The sequence below is a fragment of the Podarcis gaigeae genome (genome assembly GCF_964106915.1).
Source record: "Podarcis gaigeae genome assembly, chromosome: 2".
In the NCBI taxonomy this organism is placed as follows: Eukaryota; Metazoa; Chordata; class Lepidosauria; order Squamata; family Lacertidae; genus Podarcis; species Podarcis gaigeae.
In genome coordinates, this window is record NC_139679.1 from 64,854,646 (window position 1) to 64,873,489 (window position 18,844).

At 45.5% G+C, this 18,844-nt stretch overlaps 1 protein-coding gene across 1 annotated transcript; it reads right to left on the reverse strand.

The window, feature by feature from the left end:
- Positions 1–241: 241 nt before the first annotated feature.
- ATOX1 (antioxidant 1 copper chaperone) lies at positions 242–9,983 on the reverse strand. Its single transcript, XM_083728767.1, has 4 exons — positions 9,829–9,983; positions 5,805–5,880; positions 3,033–3,203; positions 242–486 (listed from the first exon to the last, which is right to left on the reverse strand). The coding sequence occupies exons 1-3, from the start codon at positions 9,832–9,834 to the stop codon at positions 3,079–3,081; spliced, it is 207 nt and encodes a 68-aa protein (XP_083584893.1). The 5' UTR covers positions 9,835–9,983; the 3' UTR covers positions 242–486; positions 3,033–3,078.
- Between the last annotated feature and the right edge of the window lie 8,861 nt (positions 9,984–18,844).

Below are 18,844 nucleotides of genomic sequence, written 5' to 3' on the forward strand. Positions count from 1 at the left end.
TGGAGATGCCAGGGAATAAACCTGGGACCTTTTGCATGCAAAGCAGATGCTCTAGGTCTGAGCTACGCTCCTTGGCACCCAATGATGTATCCTAGCAATGCTCAGTTCATCTCTTTAGAATATTATCTCATTGGTGGACTGAAATAAATTATCTCACGATTGGTACTTATTTTTAAAAGTTACCCCCTGCCCCACCAAAAAGAAAACAGGGCTTAAAAGATATATACTAAGAGCCACGGTGTTTACTTGAATATAGCAGATCCAAGTTTTATTACAAAGCCAAAGAGAAGAAACACTACAGCTGTAGGACAGTATGTGGGACATCTGCGGTCAAAATTTCTCATAGTCCTTCCCCCACCAAAGGCCTTCTTCTTCTTCTTCCCACCCTTCCCCTCTTCTCCAACATCTGGCAGAGCAACTGTGGTCAAAGGAAGATTGATAGAAGTGTAAACAGCCGCCTTCGGACTGAAGCCATGTTAAGCGTTGCTGCAAAATAAAGGAAGGGTGGAGAGTTAGGCAAGGGCAGCATCTGCTGGTGGGACCTAGAAGGAACATCCATTTTAAACAAAGGCTGCTTTGGGGGGCCCTCAGCCGGTTACTGCAGGCTACTACAACTGCTGCTCCCCCTGGTGTGTGGAAAGCAGGCAGAAATCTTTTCTTGCGGCCTATAATGTGCTTGATGTTCTGCTCCTGCTACCCATCGCTGCAGTTCCTGTCATACAAAAGGTGGCGGGAAGGAAGGTCCTTGGTGTGCTGGCCTTCACAAGCAGTTTGGCTGTATATGGATTGGTGGGTTACCTACCTACCTACCTGACTTGTGTGTTTACAATTCCTTCCACACCTTGTTAGAAGGCCCCTATTCCCCTCACAAAACTGCAGTTCCCAGAGTTTCCTGTGAAGAGGGATTGATTGTTAAACCACTCTGGCAATAGTAGCTCTGTGAGGAGACTAGGGGTCTCCTAATAACTCTTGGCACCCTTAACAAACTACACCTCCCAGAATTCTTTTTGTGGAAACCAAGTGACTGTTTAAAGTGGCATCATGGTGCTTTAAAGGTATGGTGCGGATGTGGCATTAGCATGCCTGCATTCTAGTGCGCAGCAAATGCCTACTAAAAACTCAGAACCTGGAGTGGTAGGAGGGCAGAACAGAATCTTCAGTAGTAAAAGCAGATAGGCAAATAATATTTTACAGATCTATTTCTCTCCACCCTGGTTCTCATGATGAGCAGCAGCTGTGTTGTGCAAAGCAGATTGTGCATCAAATACTTCAGTTTTGCTGTGTACAGAATCATTATTGTGGCACAGGATTTTGATTTTTTTTAGTGTGCAGAATTTTTTTAAGAGAAAAAGGCATGCAGAACTAGGCCTAAATATAGCCAAAATAAAAATCTTGTCCATTTAATGTGAGTCGGACCGATGTTCCCTGTGTACTTTGGAAGGACTTGAAGTTATTAGGTTCTGCTGCTCTCATGCAAACATGCCCCACTCAATCCTACTACTATAAAGTGTTTTTGTGTGAACAACCGGTACGTTCAATGAAGACTTAAATTTTCACAGTGCACAAGGAACATTCCTCAAAAAAACCCCCAACTCGCTGTTATTGCTCCCACACTGATGGAACCACAGGGAAGCCAACAGTTCTGCCAAAACACTGGCAGCGTGCAGAGGATAATTTCTGAAGCTATTTTCTCCTTAGTGCCACGGTGGCAACAGAACCAAACTGGTAGTTCGCTAACCCTACAAACTTAATGGGGCACCCTTGTAGGTGCTGCTGATGGTGGAGAAGCCCGTTAATTCCTACCCCAGTGCTAAATGTAATTCACTTCTGGTAATTCAGGGCCAATCAATGGTGTGAAAGTAACCAGATAAGCTCAGAAGATATTTCTGGACTAGGCAATGTCATTCTTAGGAAAAGTTAAGGAAGTGTTCAAAAAGAAGGGAGCTCTTATCTTGTTTCCCTCTCTCTTTATATGCTGATATGTATTTCTTATTTCACATAACCAAGAATGAAGTATTTTAAAGAGTTTAAAAACAGGTTCCCAACCTTGAGAAAGAGTGAACCTTTGGGGAAGGACAGAGCTCTGCCCATTACAAAAAACTATGCGACAGGGTTATCAGTTTCACACCAGACCACAGCGCATGCATATCTCCTGCAGCACACTGCTGGGGTAATCTTGGGTCCCCCTTTCTTACGAAGCAATGCAACTTGGAAAAAAAATCAAGTTTTACGAGACACCACAGCAAGACAGAAAAATGAGCATCAGGTGATGGCAACTGAAGGCCACAGCTTGTGGCCTCCATGGCTTTGCAAAGCTTCATGGCCCAATCAAGATATACACACCCAGATGAGCTAGAATAAACAGGCACTGTAAAATCAGTTCCACAAATGGATCCATGTGTATAGACTATGAAGCCAGGTGAGGAACCTGTGACCTTCCAGATATTGTCAAGTAATAGTTTCCATCATCTTTTATTGCTGGCCATGCTGGTTTGGGTCCAATGGGAGCAGAGCCCAGAAACATCCCTCCTTTAAACAAGGCTGAAATCCCACTGATAAGATGCTTGGGAGTCGCAGGATTCAGTTGCCCCTGTCCTTGCCAAACAGCTGGTTTGTGGGGTTTCAAAATGCCTGGCACACACAGTCACAGATGATTTACGCGCAGTTTGCTGGATTTGAGTCCTAGCTTGTATACGGCACCAGCTCCTCTACTTCAAAAGAAGAGGCCGGCTTCAATGGACATAAAATATCAGGGCTTGCAGGGAAAGTTTTTACATATGACACAGGATCTATCTCCTCCTCTGATATTATATATAAACGAGAACACATGGCATGAAGTCATCCAGTTAAGAGTTTCCTTGCCCTCACTTCAGTCCAGTCTATGAAGTCACTGGAGGTGGGAAACTCTTAGCAAGATTTCTGCCACATCATACATTTTGTTTCTTATACAATGTGGGGGTTGCTGTTTTCAGCACACTTTTCATCTTGAGCATTCTGCCCTGAGTGGCTTAAGAGTATTCCTAGCAACTGACCTTTCCTGAAGCACAGTAGCCCCAGCAGCCAAGCATGCCTGTGTGGCTACTTGTCTCCAAGGTAGGAGGCATCCTTCCCAGTCTTCTTCAGGGTGTTCAGTAAGGTGTCAACACTGTGCTCTGACTCTATATTCACCTTCTTGTTGGGCAGGTCGATTTCAAACTGAACACCTGAAAAGAAAGGACACAGCGTACAGAAGCAGCATTGGAAATTTGAAGTCTCCTCCCCACAATTTATTCTCCCACCTTCTTGAATGAGTGGCAATGCAAATGGATAGTCTATATTAACTTGCAATACATCCATCAGCTGAGGCGGGGCTGTACTTTATCTTGTGCTTATTTGTTTACAGATTTTTCATCTTCACTATGAGAAAGCTATAGTAAGATGGAGTATAGGGATAAAATCATCAAAAGAGCCATGAAAACATCTTAAGCATTGAAAAATGAGTAAAAGATGGTTTAGTCTGATGGTAGAGCACAAGGTTTCACAAACTTGGGCCTCCAGCTGTTGTTGGACTACAACTCCCATCCCTGACCACTGGTCCTGGCAACTAGGGTTGATGGGAATTGTAGTCCACCAACTGCTGGAGAATCAAGTTAGGGAAACTCTGGTAGAGCATTCATGTAAAAAGGCCTCAGCTTCAATCCCCAGGATCTCCAGATAGGGCTGGGAAAGACCTCTGTCAGAAATCCTGGAGAGCAACTGCCGGTCAGCTTAAGAAAATACTGAGAGACTGACCAATGGTCTGACTCTGTGTAAAAGGAGTTTCCCATATTCCTCTCCAGGTAGCAAAGATGTGATGTGAAAAAGCCCTGCCTAAGACCCTGAAGAGGGACGTGGGTGGTGCTGTGGGTTAAACCACAGAGCCTAGGATTTGCCGATCAGAAGGTCAGTGATTCGAATCCCCGCAACGGGGTGAGCTCCCGTTGTTCGGTCCCAGCTCCTGCCAACCTAGCAGTTCGAAAGCACATCAAAGTGCAAGTAGATCAATAAGTACCACTTTGGTGGGAAGGTAAACGGCGTTTCCGTGCGACATGACCCAGAAGCTGTACGCCGGCTCCCTTGGCCAATAAAGCGAGATGAGCGCTACAACCCCAGAGTCAGTCACGACTGGAACTAATGGTCAGGGGGCCCCTTTACCTTTACTTTTTAGGACCCTGAAGAGCCATTGCCAGTCAATACTGAGCGAGATGGACCAAGGGCTTCTCTGTATTGGGCTTTTGTAGCGAGACAGATGTTTCCTTTAGAATTTCACCCTTACTTCTCCTTCTATTAGACTATCTTCCCTTAGGAAGGGCCATATGCTTTGAATCCAAGATGGTTGGGAGCTGGATTCTCCCTGGCTGCAACATCAGTTGTCTGCAGCTGAAAGGTGTTCTCGTGAAAGAAGAACACCTTGCACATGCTAGCTTTCTATACCAAGGGAACATTTTATAAGGAGGAACATTATCAAGGCTGGTGGTTTCCTACGGGGAAGTAACATCGGGGTAGGAAACTGCATGGAACCACATATGGGGACTTCAGGCACACCCCACGTTACATATACACAAAAAGGCACCATGCGGCTTCTCAGTATATATGCCGAGAGAATGAAATGCAGATGACTGTGAGGCACATGAGGTTCATTTCTGTCCCAACGTGGAAGAAATTTATGTGTAGCAAATCCTTTGTGTGGGGGCAGCCTTCAATGTCTTGCAACAGTTATGCTGACACCAACAACAATGGAGGACAGGAGATTAGACGCTTGCTAAGGAGGTAAAGACAGCAGCAGATTCAGCTCTCCTACTGCAGAACAGAAGCAACCAGAGTTATGCGTCAATGATTTAAATGAGTTTTGGAGTAAGCCTTTGATCTTGAAAACAGAATGACTGGACAACTGTCTAGAAGAGGAAATTACGCAGTCCTAAGGGACACGGGATGAAAGTTAAACATTCCAGCAACAATCAATATTTAGTTACTGACTAACTACCTCTACAGTGGAACCTTGGGTTACGTACTGTCCTCCTTACAAACGCTTTGGGTAATGAGCTCCACTAACCCAGAAGTAGGTCTCCTGGTAGCGAACTTTGCCCCGGGATGCGAGCGGAAGTCGTGCGCCAGCGGTACGGCAGCAGCGGGAGGCCCCATTAGCGAAAGCGTGCCTCAGGTTAATCACGGTTTCGGGTTAAGAACGGATCTCCGGAATGAATTAAGTTCGTAAATGGAGGTACCACTGTATTAGGAGCAAAGTAGCAAGCCCTCTAGAAGTTGCTTGCTACTTCAGCTAGGGCAAAGAATGAAGCAAAAGCTGCACATCATTTAAGTGGCTCATTTAATCTTTTTAAAACCCTGCAATGAAAATATGATATGCAAAGATGAATACACTGTGAGTTGGAACATTTTCTAGCATGCTGCACTGACAACTGCAAACCAAGTTAGAAGGCCCTGGCTCTGGTTGAGGCTAATCTAACTTCCTTAGAGCCCGGGACCTCTTGGGTGTTGCTATTTATGGACCTTAAGGTCCTCCACAGGGCATAGCAGGAGAGGTGGTCCTGTAGGTACGAGGGTCCTAGGCCGTGAAGGGCTTTAAAGGTCAAAACCAGCACCTTAAATCTGACCCTGTACTCCACTGGGAGCCAGTACAGCTGGAAAAGCACTGAGTGAATATGCTCCCATGGCAGAGACCCTGTGAGGAGCCTCAAACAATGCAAGCAGGAATACTTTAAGCGTAACGCTAAGTGCAAGAAGAAGCCTTGAGTGTTCAGTCTTGTGGTCTGCCAGGTACCACTCACCTCCCAGCTTGTTGAGAACACGGGTGACGGCATTAGAGCACCCTTCACAGGTCATGTCTACAAAGAATTCATGTTTCTGAAATTGCAAGGAGAAAGAATGGAGAGGACATTGAAATATCTCTCGCTGAGCAACTGCACAATGATGTTATAAAAACTAGTTTATTAAACAATAATAAAAGTTAGTATCAAAGCTTGACCTTAACTGCTTGTGTTTGGATATCTTGTTAAAAAGTTGAAATTTATGCAATAAAGAAATAAATTTCAGGTTGATGTCAACTGGAGCACCCATAAACCTGTGCTCCATAGTCTTTGAGCGTATGCACATGAACATAACTTGCTGAGACTTTGTTTAAATGTTGGGATCAAGTTGTAGATGTACTTTCTTTAAGAATACATTGTCAGCCAAAATGATGTTCTCCTTTCCTTCCGTCAGGGTGAATTAATTTAAATCAAGGCAATTTAAATCACCAAGGGGGGTGGGGGAAGGCTGATTTAGGAAATTCTATTGGTACTTCATGCATTTCCTAAACAATTAGGTAATTAACACTACATCTACATGGAACATTTACACTACTATTTTATAGTATTGCTGCTTTCTGAATGTTATTTACTGGAACAGTAGGAGATAGTTATTGCCTTTGAGTCCTACTCATGGGGTAGGTATCTGAATAGTCAATGCAAGCAACAAGGTACTAGATTAAATAGGCATTTGTCTGATCCAACAGGACTCTTTCTTGGGGGCGGGGTGTGTCTTTTTTTACTTTTGCTTTCTTTCCTGCCTTGCCCCACACCAGAAACAGAAAGTATTTCCAAACAAGAACAGAAAGTAGCTAAAATCTGTTACAATCAAAAACACACTTGACCTGTAATGTCTATTTAAAGACAAAAAAGGACCCATTCTCCCCACCCTGCAAAAAAAGCAAACAGCTTCTTTTCATAAGACGAAAAGGAAATGCCCTTATTGATAGAAAACAAATACTACAGAGCAAATTGCAGAGCTAACACAGTTACAAGAGATAATTCGGGTTGATGCAGTTGATGATCAGCCAGGATGGCATTTTCTGGGTCTGGAATGAAGTTCAGAGATGACTAGATACTTCATTGGTCCTAGAATCAAGGCCATAATAACGTTTATTGTGCCATATTAATATTTGGCCTCAACATATTTATTTTTCCTGCTTTTCTGCTTATGCAAAAGAACAGTTTTAAACTATCTGCTTTATAGAGGGCCGTTCCTTCAGTCTAAAAACATTTGTGTGTTTAATTTGTACTTCAATTTTAACTAGACTATCTTTTTTAAAGAGACATTTACAACACTGAGTTATAAAATAGCCATTTTATAGTAAACAACAACAAAACCCCTCAGTAGACAGGTTAACAGTACTTTTTCTCTTCATAGTATGAAGCATGTACCCAACCCAGGATGTTTAAAAGTTGTGGCAGAACTTGCATCCTTCGTAAACAGCCCAGCCCTGAGAGAGTTGTATGTCCCTGTGGCTAATTGTGTAATATTACTGGAGTCTACTGGGGGAGGGCAGGGAGAAGAGGGAGGAGAAAAAAGAGCCAGATCTTGCATTACTAACCAGTTTTTCCTGGCACCTCTAAAAACTGGAGAGAGGCCTGAAATCCAAGCCACATAATCTGTTCTATATCAGGGATGGGCCAAACGGAACTGGATGACATAAGATGGACCATGTGACCAGCATGGCTAAGCCGCTTCTGGCAAACCAGAGCAGCACATGGAAACGCCGTTTACCTTCCTGCCGGAGCGCTACCTATTTATCTACTTGCACTTTGATGTGCTTTCAAACTGCTAGGTTGGCAGGAGCAGTGGCAGGGACCGAGCAACGGGAGTTCACCCCGTCGCAGGGATTCGAACCACTGACCTTCTGATTGGCAAGTCCTAGGCTCTGTGGGAGACCTTAATACAACTTGTTCTTTAATGCGTCACTTGAAGATCACAAAATGTTCTTGAAGGAATCCTCACGCTCCGTTTAAAATGTATTCTTGTCCTTGCATGTGAGGGGCACTGTGTGCAGGATCCTATACCACTATCAGGCCTTGTTCAAGGAAGGAGGCACTCACAACCAAGCAATACACAAATTAGCAGTCCTGTTGTAACATCAGCTCCTAGGGATCAATTCCCAACGTGATCCTGTGAGGGTGGAATACAGGGGTTGGCTTTTGGTTTTTCATAACTGCAGTCTCAGAGGCAATGGGTTGCTGCCATCAGAGGTTACCCATTGGGGTTGCGATGAAGAAAAACAACAGGGGATGATGGTCAAGGCTTCAGGCTTAGGGTTTATATTATATTATAATTATTTAAATTTCTATACCGCCCTTCCTCTAAAGCACAGATATTACTCAGAGACAACCAGACTGCTGGTGGGAATTGTGGTCCAAAACATCTGGATGGTGACAGGTTGGCAAAGGTTGGTCTTATCACTGATATGTGTAAGAGGCTTTGAGAGACTTTTTTGTGCTTAAGAGAGGGATAAAAACACTTTAAACCTTCAGCCCCACAGGTGAAGCAAAACATACAGCTTTGGCTCCCATTTCTTTGCTATTGGGAGCCTCCTAATTTGCTTTCCCCTGTGTGGGTGGCACTGTGGGTTAAACCACAGAGCCTAGGACTTGCCGATCAGAAGGTTGGCAGTTCGAATCCCCGCGATGGGGTGAGCTCCTGTTGCTCGGTCCCTGCTCCTGCCAACCTAGCAGTTTGAAAGCACGTCAAAGTGCAAGTAGATAAATAGGTATTGCTCTGGCGGGAAGGTAAACGGCGTTTCCGTGTGCTGCTCTGGTTTGCCAGAAGTGGCTTAGCCATGCTGGCCACATGACCCGGAAGCTGTACGCCGGCTCCCTCGGCCAATAAAGCGAGATGAGCGCCACAACCCAGAGTCAGTCATGACTGGACCTAATGGTCAGGGGTCCCTTTACCTTTTAACTTGATTTAAAACTCACAGCTCATCAGTGTGATCTACCTAGCTTGGCAAACCGTGGGCCCTCATGGAACACATACAACTGGATCAAGAGAGGTGGTACACACAGCAGCAGGGAGCAGAAGTTTAAGAACTGCTATAATGTGTGTGTGGCAAAACCAGGTTGCAAATCTGGTGCCAACACCACTTCACAGTACAGTGGTACCTTGGGTTACATACACTTCAGGCTACGTGCGCTTCAGGTTACAGACTCTGCTAACCCAGAAATATTACCTCAGGTTAAGAACTTTGCTTCAGGGTGAGAACAGAATTTGTGCTCTGGCGGCGCGGCAGCAGCGGAAGGCCCCATTAGCTAAAGTGGTGCTTCGGGTTAAGAACAGTTTCAGGTTAAGAACAGACCTCCGGAACGAATTAAGTACTTAACCCAAGGTACCACTGTATGGGTGTAAGCCAGGATTTGGGGGGGGGGGCGGGGAGCAGGCCTTATGTTAGGGGGTTGGGTGCAGAACCAAGTTACAGTATCTGCAACACAACTGATCAGTTTGGTATTTTTATTTATTTACTTGATTTTTGGGGAGGGGCAGCTGCCCCCCTGCACCATCCTGACTATGCCCATACTGTACCTCACAGTACCCTAAAACTACTTGGAGGTTGTTTTTCCTGCGATCAAGCGCTTTATAAACGCTAGCAAACTAATAATAATAGTAATAATAATAATAATAGTAATAATGATGACAATCCCTTTACAACCAGCATTTCTTCAGTGACATGACCAAGGCCGCCAAGGGAAGCCTGTGCCAAGCCGTAGATCCGGTAACGCCCCGATCCCAGCTCAGAGCACCCCGCGCCTTGAGCAGCACCCTTCCACATCGTCACCCCGTTTTGCGGGAGGGGCGCCTCCCGAGTCGCAACGGGGCCGAGGGCGGGCGTCTTTCAAACTGGGCCCGATCGTTAGGAATCCCCGGAAGGCGAGTCCATCTCCTTCTTTCCCCGGCAGTAGAAACGACAACGGCCGATGGATGTGGGGAAAGGCTGATGCTGTGTCCGAAAAGGGCAACGGCGCGACTGCCCAGATCACCACCCACCGGCATGGCTGCTGCTGCTGCGGCTGCTCCTCCTCTTCTTCCTCCGAAGCCTTCCTGGCTGCTGCTCAGCGGAACGACGCGGCTCCCTCCGCAACCTCCGCGAAATGAAAGGCCACCAAACCAGCTCGCGCCCCTCCCACTCGCCGGCCACCCCTCCTGCGCTAAGCCTTCTCCGGCGGAGTCGGCGTCGGGAAGGCGGGGGGAAGCCGGGGACGCGCGCGCTCTTCGCACTTTGCGCCACTAGGAGGAGAAATTCCACCAGTCTGTAGCATCTTAGAATTTTAAGAGGGAGAAAGGGACCACGAAGGGTCATCTAGTCCAATCCCCTGCAAGGCAGGAGGAATCTTTGACCCAGCCTGGGGCAGGAACCCACGACTCTGAGATTAAAAGCTTCCTGATTTTTCCAGTGCTTTTTTCTAAGAAAATGTTTAGGTAAAGGTAAAGGTAAGGGACCCCTGACCATTAGGTCCAGTCGTGGCCAACTCTGGGGTTGCGGTGCTTATCTCGCTTTACTGGCCGAGGGAGCCGGCGTACAGCTTCCGCATCATGTGGCCAGCATGGGGAACCAGAGCAGCGCACGGAAACGCCGTTTACCTTCCCGCCGGAGCAGTACCTATTTATCTACTTGCACTTTGACGTGCTTTCGAACTGCTAGGGTGGCAGGAGCATTGACCGAGCAACGGGAGCTCACCCCATCGTGGGGATTCAAACCGCCGACCTTCTGATCGGCAAGTCCTAGGCTCTGTGGTTTAACCCACAGCGCCACCCACACAGGGGAAAGCAAATTAGGCTCAGTGTTTAGGGACACTCTAATTTTCCTACGCATATTGAAATACTGCCCCTCAAAGAGGCCAAACTTAGATTCACAAAATGTTTAAGGGTATGTGTACCCTTGTGTCTCCCCAGAAAAAAGAAATAATGATGATGATGATAATAATAATAATAATAATATAATAATATAACAACAACAACAACAACAACAATAATAATATATTTATACCCCACCCATCTGGCTGGGTTTCCCCAGCCACTCTGGGTGGCTCCCAACAGAATATTAAAAACACGATAAAACATCAAGCATTAAAAACTTCCCTAAACGGGGCTGCCTTCAGATGTCTTCCAAAAGTCAGATAATTGTTTATTCCTTGACATCTGATAGGAGGGTGTTCCACAGGGCGGGTGCCACTACCAAGAAGGCCCTCTGCCTGGTTCCCTGTAACCTCCCTTCTCACAGTGAGGGAACCGCCTGAATGCCCTTGGAGCTGGATCTCAGTTTCCGGGCTGAATGATGTGGGTGGAGAGGCTCCTTCAGGCATACAGAATTGACCTAAACAAAAAAAATTCCTTCCAGTAGCACCTTAAAGACCAACTAAGTTAGTTCTTGGTATGAGCTTTTGTGTGCATGCACACTTGTATCTGAAGAAGTGTGCATGCACACGAAAGCTCATACCAAGAACTAACTTAGTTGGTCTTTAAGGTGCTACTGGAAGGAATTTTTTTTGTTTTGACTATGGCAGACCAACACGGCTACCTATCTGTAACTAGAATTGACCTAGAAGAAGAAGAAGAGATTGGATTTGATATCCCGCCTTTCACTCCCTTTAAGGAGTCTCAAAGCGGCTAACATTCTCCTTTCCCTTCCTCCCCCACAACAAACACTCTGTGAGGTGAGTGGGGCTGAGAGACTTCAAAGAAGTGTGACTGGCCCAAGGTCACCCAGCAGGACAGCTGTGAGTCCAAAATGACTCCCAGGCTGCACACCTGGTCCTTCAGGGAAACAGTTACCCCAGTCAGCCTTGCTGATTTAATTTTTTTCCACTTTGCTGGGTTGTGATACCTGGATATTCACACCCACGCACAGTTTGCAAAACTGATTAAATAAATGTTTTTTGGTACCGCAAGGCTTTATTCTTTATAGGGAGAGATGCTACTACCAATGCCACAGTGTTTAAGGACAGGTATCTGGTGCCATCTGCTGGAGCTTTAATACTTGCCACATCTTCTCCTTTGATCATTCCTGGAAAAAGTATGCATCTCACAAATTCCTGTTTTTATTTTATTTTTAAAAATGATATCTGGTCATGGTGACTAATAGTGATTAATGAATGTTGATTATATATTGATATTTCCTGATATTCCAAATTTTTTTTAGTTTGGGGTTGATGACAACTTTATAAGCTCATCAAGGGGTCAATGAACTCAAAGCTTGGGAAACCTTGAACTAGATGATAGCAAACAAGGCCCCCTCCAACTCTATGACTCTGTGAGCAAGTTTGTTTAGACTCCATGGGATTGATTTTGGAACACACATGTCCAGTATCACGCTCTACAAAAGTGAAACTTTTTCAGCCATTTCAGTGGTACCTCTGGATGCAAACGGGATCCGTTCCGGAGCCCTGTTCACATCCTGAAGCGAACGCAACCCGCATCTGCGTGTGCGCGGGTCACGATTCGCCATTTCCACACATGCACGTGACGTCATTTTGAGCATCTGCACATGCGTGAGCATCAAGACCCGGAAGTAACACTCTCCATTACTTCTGGGTCACCGGAGAGCGTAACCTGAAAATGCTCAACCTGAAGCACATTTAACCCGAGATATGACTGTAATATCCTTCCCAGGAAAAGCTTTACCTCCTGGCTTTGTAAGTTGCAGGCTTTTATTTGAGGTATATAGGGGCAGGACAAATGAAAAAGTATCAACTTTACTGACAGAAGACTCTGTTAAGGTTACCACATTTTTTTCTGACCCAACACCTATGTCCTTAACAGCAGATCCTCAAGAAGTGGTTTACTCCATCATTGTATTTGTATGCCAGGGGAAATTGCAGTTGTTGAATTCTGCCATTCACACAGCTGTCAAAGGCACATGACGACGACGACAACAACAACAACAACAATTTATTATTTATACCCCGCCCATCTGGCTGGGTTTCCCCAGCCACTCTGGGCCGCTTCCAACAAAACACTAAAATACAGTAACCTATTAAACATTAAAAGCTTCCCTAAAGAGGGCTGCCTTCAGATGTCTTCTAAATGTTTGGTAGTTGTTTTTCTCTTTGACATCTGGTGGTAGGGCATTCCACAGGGCGGGTGCCACTACCGAGAAGGCCCTCTGCCTGGTTCCCTGTAACTTGGCTTCTCGCAGCGAGGGAATCGCCAGAAGGCCCTTGGTGCTGGACCTCCTCAGTGTCCGGGCAGAACGATGGAGGTGGAGACACTCCTTCAGGTATACTGGATGGAGGCCGTTTAGGGCTTTAAAGGTCAGCACCAACACTTTGAATTGTGCTTGGAAATGTACTGGGAGCCAGTGTAGGTCTTTCAAGACCGGTGTTATATGGTCTCGGCGGCCGCTCCCAGTCACCAGTCTAGCTGCCACATTCTGGATTAGTTGTAGTTTCCGGGTGACCTTCAAAGGTAGCCCCACATAGAGCGCATTGCAGTAGTCCAAGCAAGAGATAACTAGAGCATGCACCACTCTGGCAAGACAGTCTGCGGGCAGGTAGGGTCTCAGCCTGCGTACCAGATGGAGCTGATAAACAGCTGCCCTGGACACAGAATTGACCTGTGCCTCCATGGACAGCTGTGAGCCCAGAATGATTCCCAGGCTGCGCATCTGGTCATTCAGGGGCACAGTTACCTCATTTAGCACCAGGGAATCCTCCACACCCTCCCGCCTCATATCCCCCCCAAAACAGTACTTCTGTCTTGTCAGGATTCAACCTCAATCTGTTAGCCACCATCCATCCACCAACCACCTCCAGACACTCACACAGGACCTTCACCACCTTCACTGGTTCTGATTTGGAAGAGAGGTAGAGCTGGGTATCATCCACATACTGATGAACACCCAGCCCAAACCCCCTGATGATCTCTCTCAGCAGCTGCATGTAGATGTTGAAAAGCATGGGGGAGAGGCCAGAACCCTGAGGCACCCCACAAGTGAGAGCCCAGGGGTCTGAACACTCACCCCCCCTCCACTTTTTGAACATGGCCCAGGAGGAAGGAGTGGAACCACTGTATAACAGTGCCCCCAGCTCCCAGCCCCTCTAGTCGGTCCAGAAGGATGTTATGGTGTCAAAAGCCGCTGAGAGATCCAGCTTCTTCCAGGTCCGCTTCTTCCAGGCGTGCCTGGAGTTGTTCAGCAACCACTCGCTCAATCACCTTGCCCAAGAATGGAAGGTTTGAGACTGGGCGATAATTGGCCATTGTGGCCGCATCTAAAGATGTTTTTTTAAGAAGCGGTTTGATAACTGCCTCTTTCAGCGGGTCTGGGAAGGCTCCCTCATAGACAGAGGCATTCACCACCCCGCGAAGCCCATCGCCCAGCCCTTCCCGGCTAGCTTTTATAAGCTAGGATGGGCAAGGATCAATGAGACAGGTGGTTGGTTTCATTAGAGATTGAAATATTGGTTATTATGCTTTATAATATAACATTGCATTTTGTAATGTATCCTTATTTTCTTTTGCCTGATATGCCAATGGTTCGAAAGTGAACTCCTGAAATTTTTGTCCTTCCTTATTTTCTGACTATTCTTATATTGTTTGGTTATGTTTCCTGCATAATATTTATTTTGGGGGGTGTTACATTTCAAAATTATGCTAAGGAAAAACAGACTTCATAGTTACCGTAATTAATGGTGTACTAGGAGTGATATCATTGAAGTCAGTTGCATTGCTCTTGTGTAAAAGGACATTTTTTCTCCTTGTGGGCATTGCCTGCCTCCTCCCAACCTTTCTCCCTCCACAGTAACCAAGGCAACTCTGTTTTGCCCAGTCCCAAAGGTGCTTCTTTAATGTGTTAATGACTGACCATTGTTTCATAATGGCTTGCACTCAGCTAGCCCTGCCAGGTTAGTTTGCATAGGTTAACCCCAGGAATTCCCATGTTTGGCACAGTTCAGGAGAGCTGCTGCAGCCTGTAGTTTCCCTTCAATGTCCTAAATACAGTATTATCTAAATTCTACCATTTTACTAATTTTTAACATTCACTAACTCTAGATCTGTAATAATAATAATAATAATAATAATATCTTTATTGTCATTGCCCCCTCTTGGGGACAACGAAATTACTTGGCTGCTCCATCCACCCAGGTAGGGCACTCCACACAAAATCAAAACAACTATAAAACACTAATTAAAACAATACAATATAATACAGCAAGGAAGATTAGATGACTTTCAAAGTCCAGGCTTCCCATTCAGGGCCGAGATCGCTCTGGAGAAGAAGCTGTTCTTAAGACGGCTCGTTCTTGTCTTCATCGTCCTGTATCTCCGTCCCGAAGGCAGGAGCTCGAAGAGACAGTGACCAGGATGCGATGGATCTTTTACTATGTCCAGTGCCTTCCTATGGCACCTTGTGGCATAAATCTGCTCTAAGGTGGAGAGTGGGCAGCCAACAATGCTCTCTGCTGCCTTAACAACTCTGCAAAACCCCATCCTGTCCTGGGTAGTACAGCTTCAGTTGCTGTAAGCGAGTGATGGTAGAAACCTGGGGAATTAACATGTTGGGTGTGTAAGTTTTCTTCTTCATTCATTCTGAGGGGCAGGTGGGGCTCATCAACCTGGGAAGGTAGCCCATCTACGAGAAGGAAATTTCTGATCTTAAACCTCCATTGCCTTGCAGGACATCTTCTGGAGAAGTAAAGGCTAAGGAGTAAACCCTGCACAAATCCAGAGTGCAGTCCCTAAGATGGTTGGATGGCATCTTACATGCCTCCTTCTGGCAACTCCTGCAGCCAGGCTGGTGCCAAATGTATTGCTCTGCTTTCCTTTGGTCCACATCAGTGAGGCCAAGAGGGGGTTCTTGTCTGGGCAGCCCAGCCCCTCCATACACACCACCCAAGCTTGTGCCCTAGGAAGGTCACTTCAGTGCTGCTAGCACAGCAGTTTGACCTCATTCCCAAAGGCTCATTCTATTGTCTCTCAAGAAAGATGCCAACATTCATATATATTATATTATGACCAGTTTGCATGTTTGAGCTGTTCTACTGTTCTCAATTTTATTTATTTTTGGTAGAATCGAAACTTTTAAAAAACAAAGTGCACACGCACCTATCTGGTCCCATACACAGTTGGTATTCAGTTGGTATCATAGATTCAACAAATTAGAAGGCATGGACAAACACAAAAGGGAAAGCTACTAGTATGAATAGGAAATACCAAAGTTGTTCCTCATACACAAAATAATGTGTTGGTGTGTTCTACTCCAGTCGAATTTGAAGGGGGGGGGGACGGGATTTATAGCTAAATAATGCTCAGATGTGGACAAGTCCTATGTATGTACTGTTGTAAGTTCTTCCCTTTGTTTGTCCTGAATCTCTCACCCTTCACAGGATAGCTCCAGTTGGTAAAAATTTTATGAAAGAGAAAAGTTCTCCCTATCCCCATTCTTTCTGCCATAGACAGTTATATAAACTTCTGTTATGCCCCCCACCTAAATTCATTTTTTTTTCTACGCTAAGAAGCCTCAACATTGTAACCTGTAACCTCTTACAGGAGATGGCTGAGCCCCCTGATAGTTTGAGTTCTCATTTTCTTTATCCTTTCCTGCTCCCCAACATCCTTTTTTGAGATGAGGCGACCAGAACAGAACACAGTACAGGCAGACGCATACAACAAAAATATCAATTTTGTTCCTTGCTTCTCTGTCTTCTAAATGGTAGTTCCAGACTCCCTAAGAGTCTCTCATTTTGCATGAGAGACATTGCTGACTCTAGTGTCTAGGCTTGCCACCATCTTCGCTCAGAGAAATTGTGACTTCTGCGTGACAGGCAGAAATCTATGTCATGCTCCCCCCCCCCCCCCGGCAAAAGTGCCAGGGACAGTTTCGTGTGTGCTTCCCCCCACCCCAGTAAAACAGCTCTCCATGAAAGGGAGGCACCTCTTATATTTAACCTGGAGCCATTGTGTTAGCATTGTGTTAGTTCAGAGGGCCTTGAGATTGGATTCTGACCTGGCCTGAAATGAATTGTTAGTGAGCCCCCCAGTTTTCCTGCTGTAACAACTTTCCCTTAGAAGGAAAATCATTTTCATCTGCAGGGTAGGGAGAAGCATAATGAACAGGCAGGGATCAGTATTTTCTTTCTCTGCTAGCCTTTGCTAGCTCAGCTAATTCATAAAGCCATCCAGATCTCTTCCTCCCTCTCCCAGTTTAGCTGCACTACCGCTAAAGAGAGGTGTAGGGAGATACTGTTTCCCTGGAATTATGGATGACTAGTTCAAGAGCAGGGAATGTGTTGTGTGCGTCACCATGGCTGTTGTTTCAGGCTGGGTGCAATAAGTTTCTTCCTGGAAGACTAGCTGGGTGTGGGAGTTGGCTTACTGAAAAAGAATCTCTCTTGTTTGGTCATTTATTTCATATCAGTTCTACAAAAGCTTTGCCTAAGCCGCTGATTTATGAGTTGGCAGCTTGCACAGTGGTTCCACTTTCCTAAATAGCTAGGCAGAGGGGAGGACTAAAATCTGAGAATGCCAAAATGCCAGTTTAGTGACTGCAGTTCTCTTGACACAGGGAGAAGGCGCCTTTAGAGAGCTACTCCAGGATAAAAGGGAAAGTACTGTAAAAGGGCTTCAATATTTCCATCCTACAGGCTGCCTTTATCTGGGATTCAGTGCTCACTGTTTTAAATCTATATTATTGAGGTTCCGTAGGAACAACCTCTAACTCTTATCCTGAAAAAAAATATCCCCATCCCTTGTTTTCCTTTTGACACAAGTGGATGAGGTTAGCAGGTATACAGACATCTCCTTAGTAGGTAAGACCTGCCAAATTATAGACAAATAGATCCAGAGGGTGTTTTTTTCTAATGGACACCTTCCAAAATTTATACCTCTTCTAACAAAAGAACAATCTCACTTTCTTGTTTTTAGCAGAATTAGATCCAATTTACAAGCAGAGCATCTCCTTCTGAGGGGATGAATCCTGCCAAATTTCAGTAAAGTAGCACCTTTTCCACCTGGTCTGGGAGGGTGAGGCCCTGACTGACTCCAGCTACAAAAGCTGAGGCTCTTGACCAGAATCCTGGGCTGGGGTATTATTTAGAGGTTTTTGTTGGGAAAGGGTTGTTGTTGCGGTCAATTTTTTGTGTCTTTATTTTGTATCTTATGATTTATGTGGAAATTGTTCAGTTGTGTTCTTTTTGGTGTTTTGTTTATTATGACTACTTTTGTGTTGTTTTATTAAACATAACTACAAACATATGTTGTAAGCTGTTTTGAGCAAGGTATTGATTTTGGAAAGGAGACACACAAATGAAATTATTGATTGATTGATTGATAAAGGCAGCCAATGTAAACGTGCCAATAGTGGTTGCAGTTTCCAAAATGTATTCAATCGTAGCCCCCACATACAGTGCATTGTACTGATCTAATCCAATGTGACTGAAGATACTCATGTTATGACAATTAAAAGGTAAAGGTAAAAGACCCCTGACAGTTAAGTCCAGTTGCAGACGACTCTGGGGTTGCAGGGCTCATCTCCTTTATGGGAGCTAATTATGGGATTATTAAGGAAGGCAGCTGATTTCAAGTACTTATTTTTAGAGTGTGTGTGTTTTGGGTAATTAGTGGTGTTTGGTGAGGGGGATTATAGTGGGCAATGCGGCTTTGAGAGGTTTAAGAGGAATCTTGAAGAAAGGGGTTTTTGTTTCTTTTAAGGCAAGGTGTGTTTCTTTAACAAGCCCGAGCTCCTCGCCTGCCCGTCATAGGGTAACGTCCTTCGTAATTGGACTGTTTGCCCGGTGCCGCTCTTGGAGCCACGCCTTTCCTCACACGGGGTTTCTAGGCCTCAGCTTCCAGGGTTTCTACTGTGCAGCGCACCTATCCTTGGCGGGCAAAGTAGCCACACCTCCACAGAACCTTTCTCCTAATAACGAAAGGAGCGTCGCCTCATTGGTCTTCGTCCGAATCGGCGATGACCATCTCCGCCTTCAGAAGTCTTTCCGCAACAGCTATTGACTAATACGGACGTCAGTCCTACTAACCGGCTTTGCGCTTGCTGTGCCGCGATTGGCCT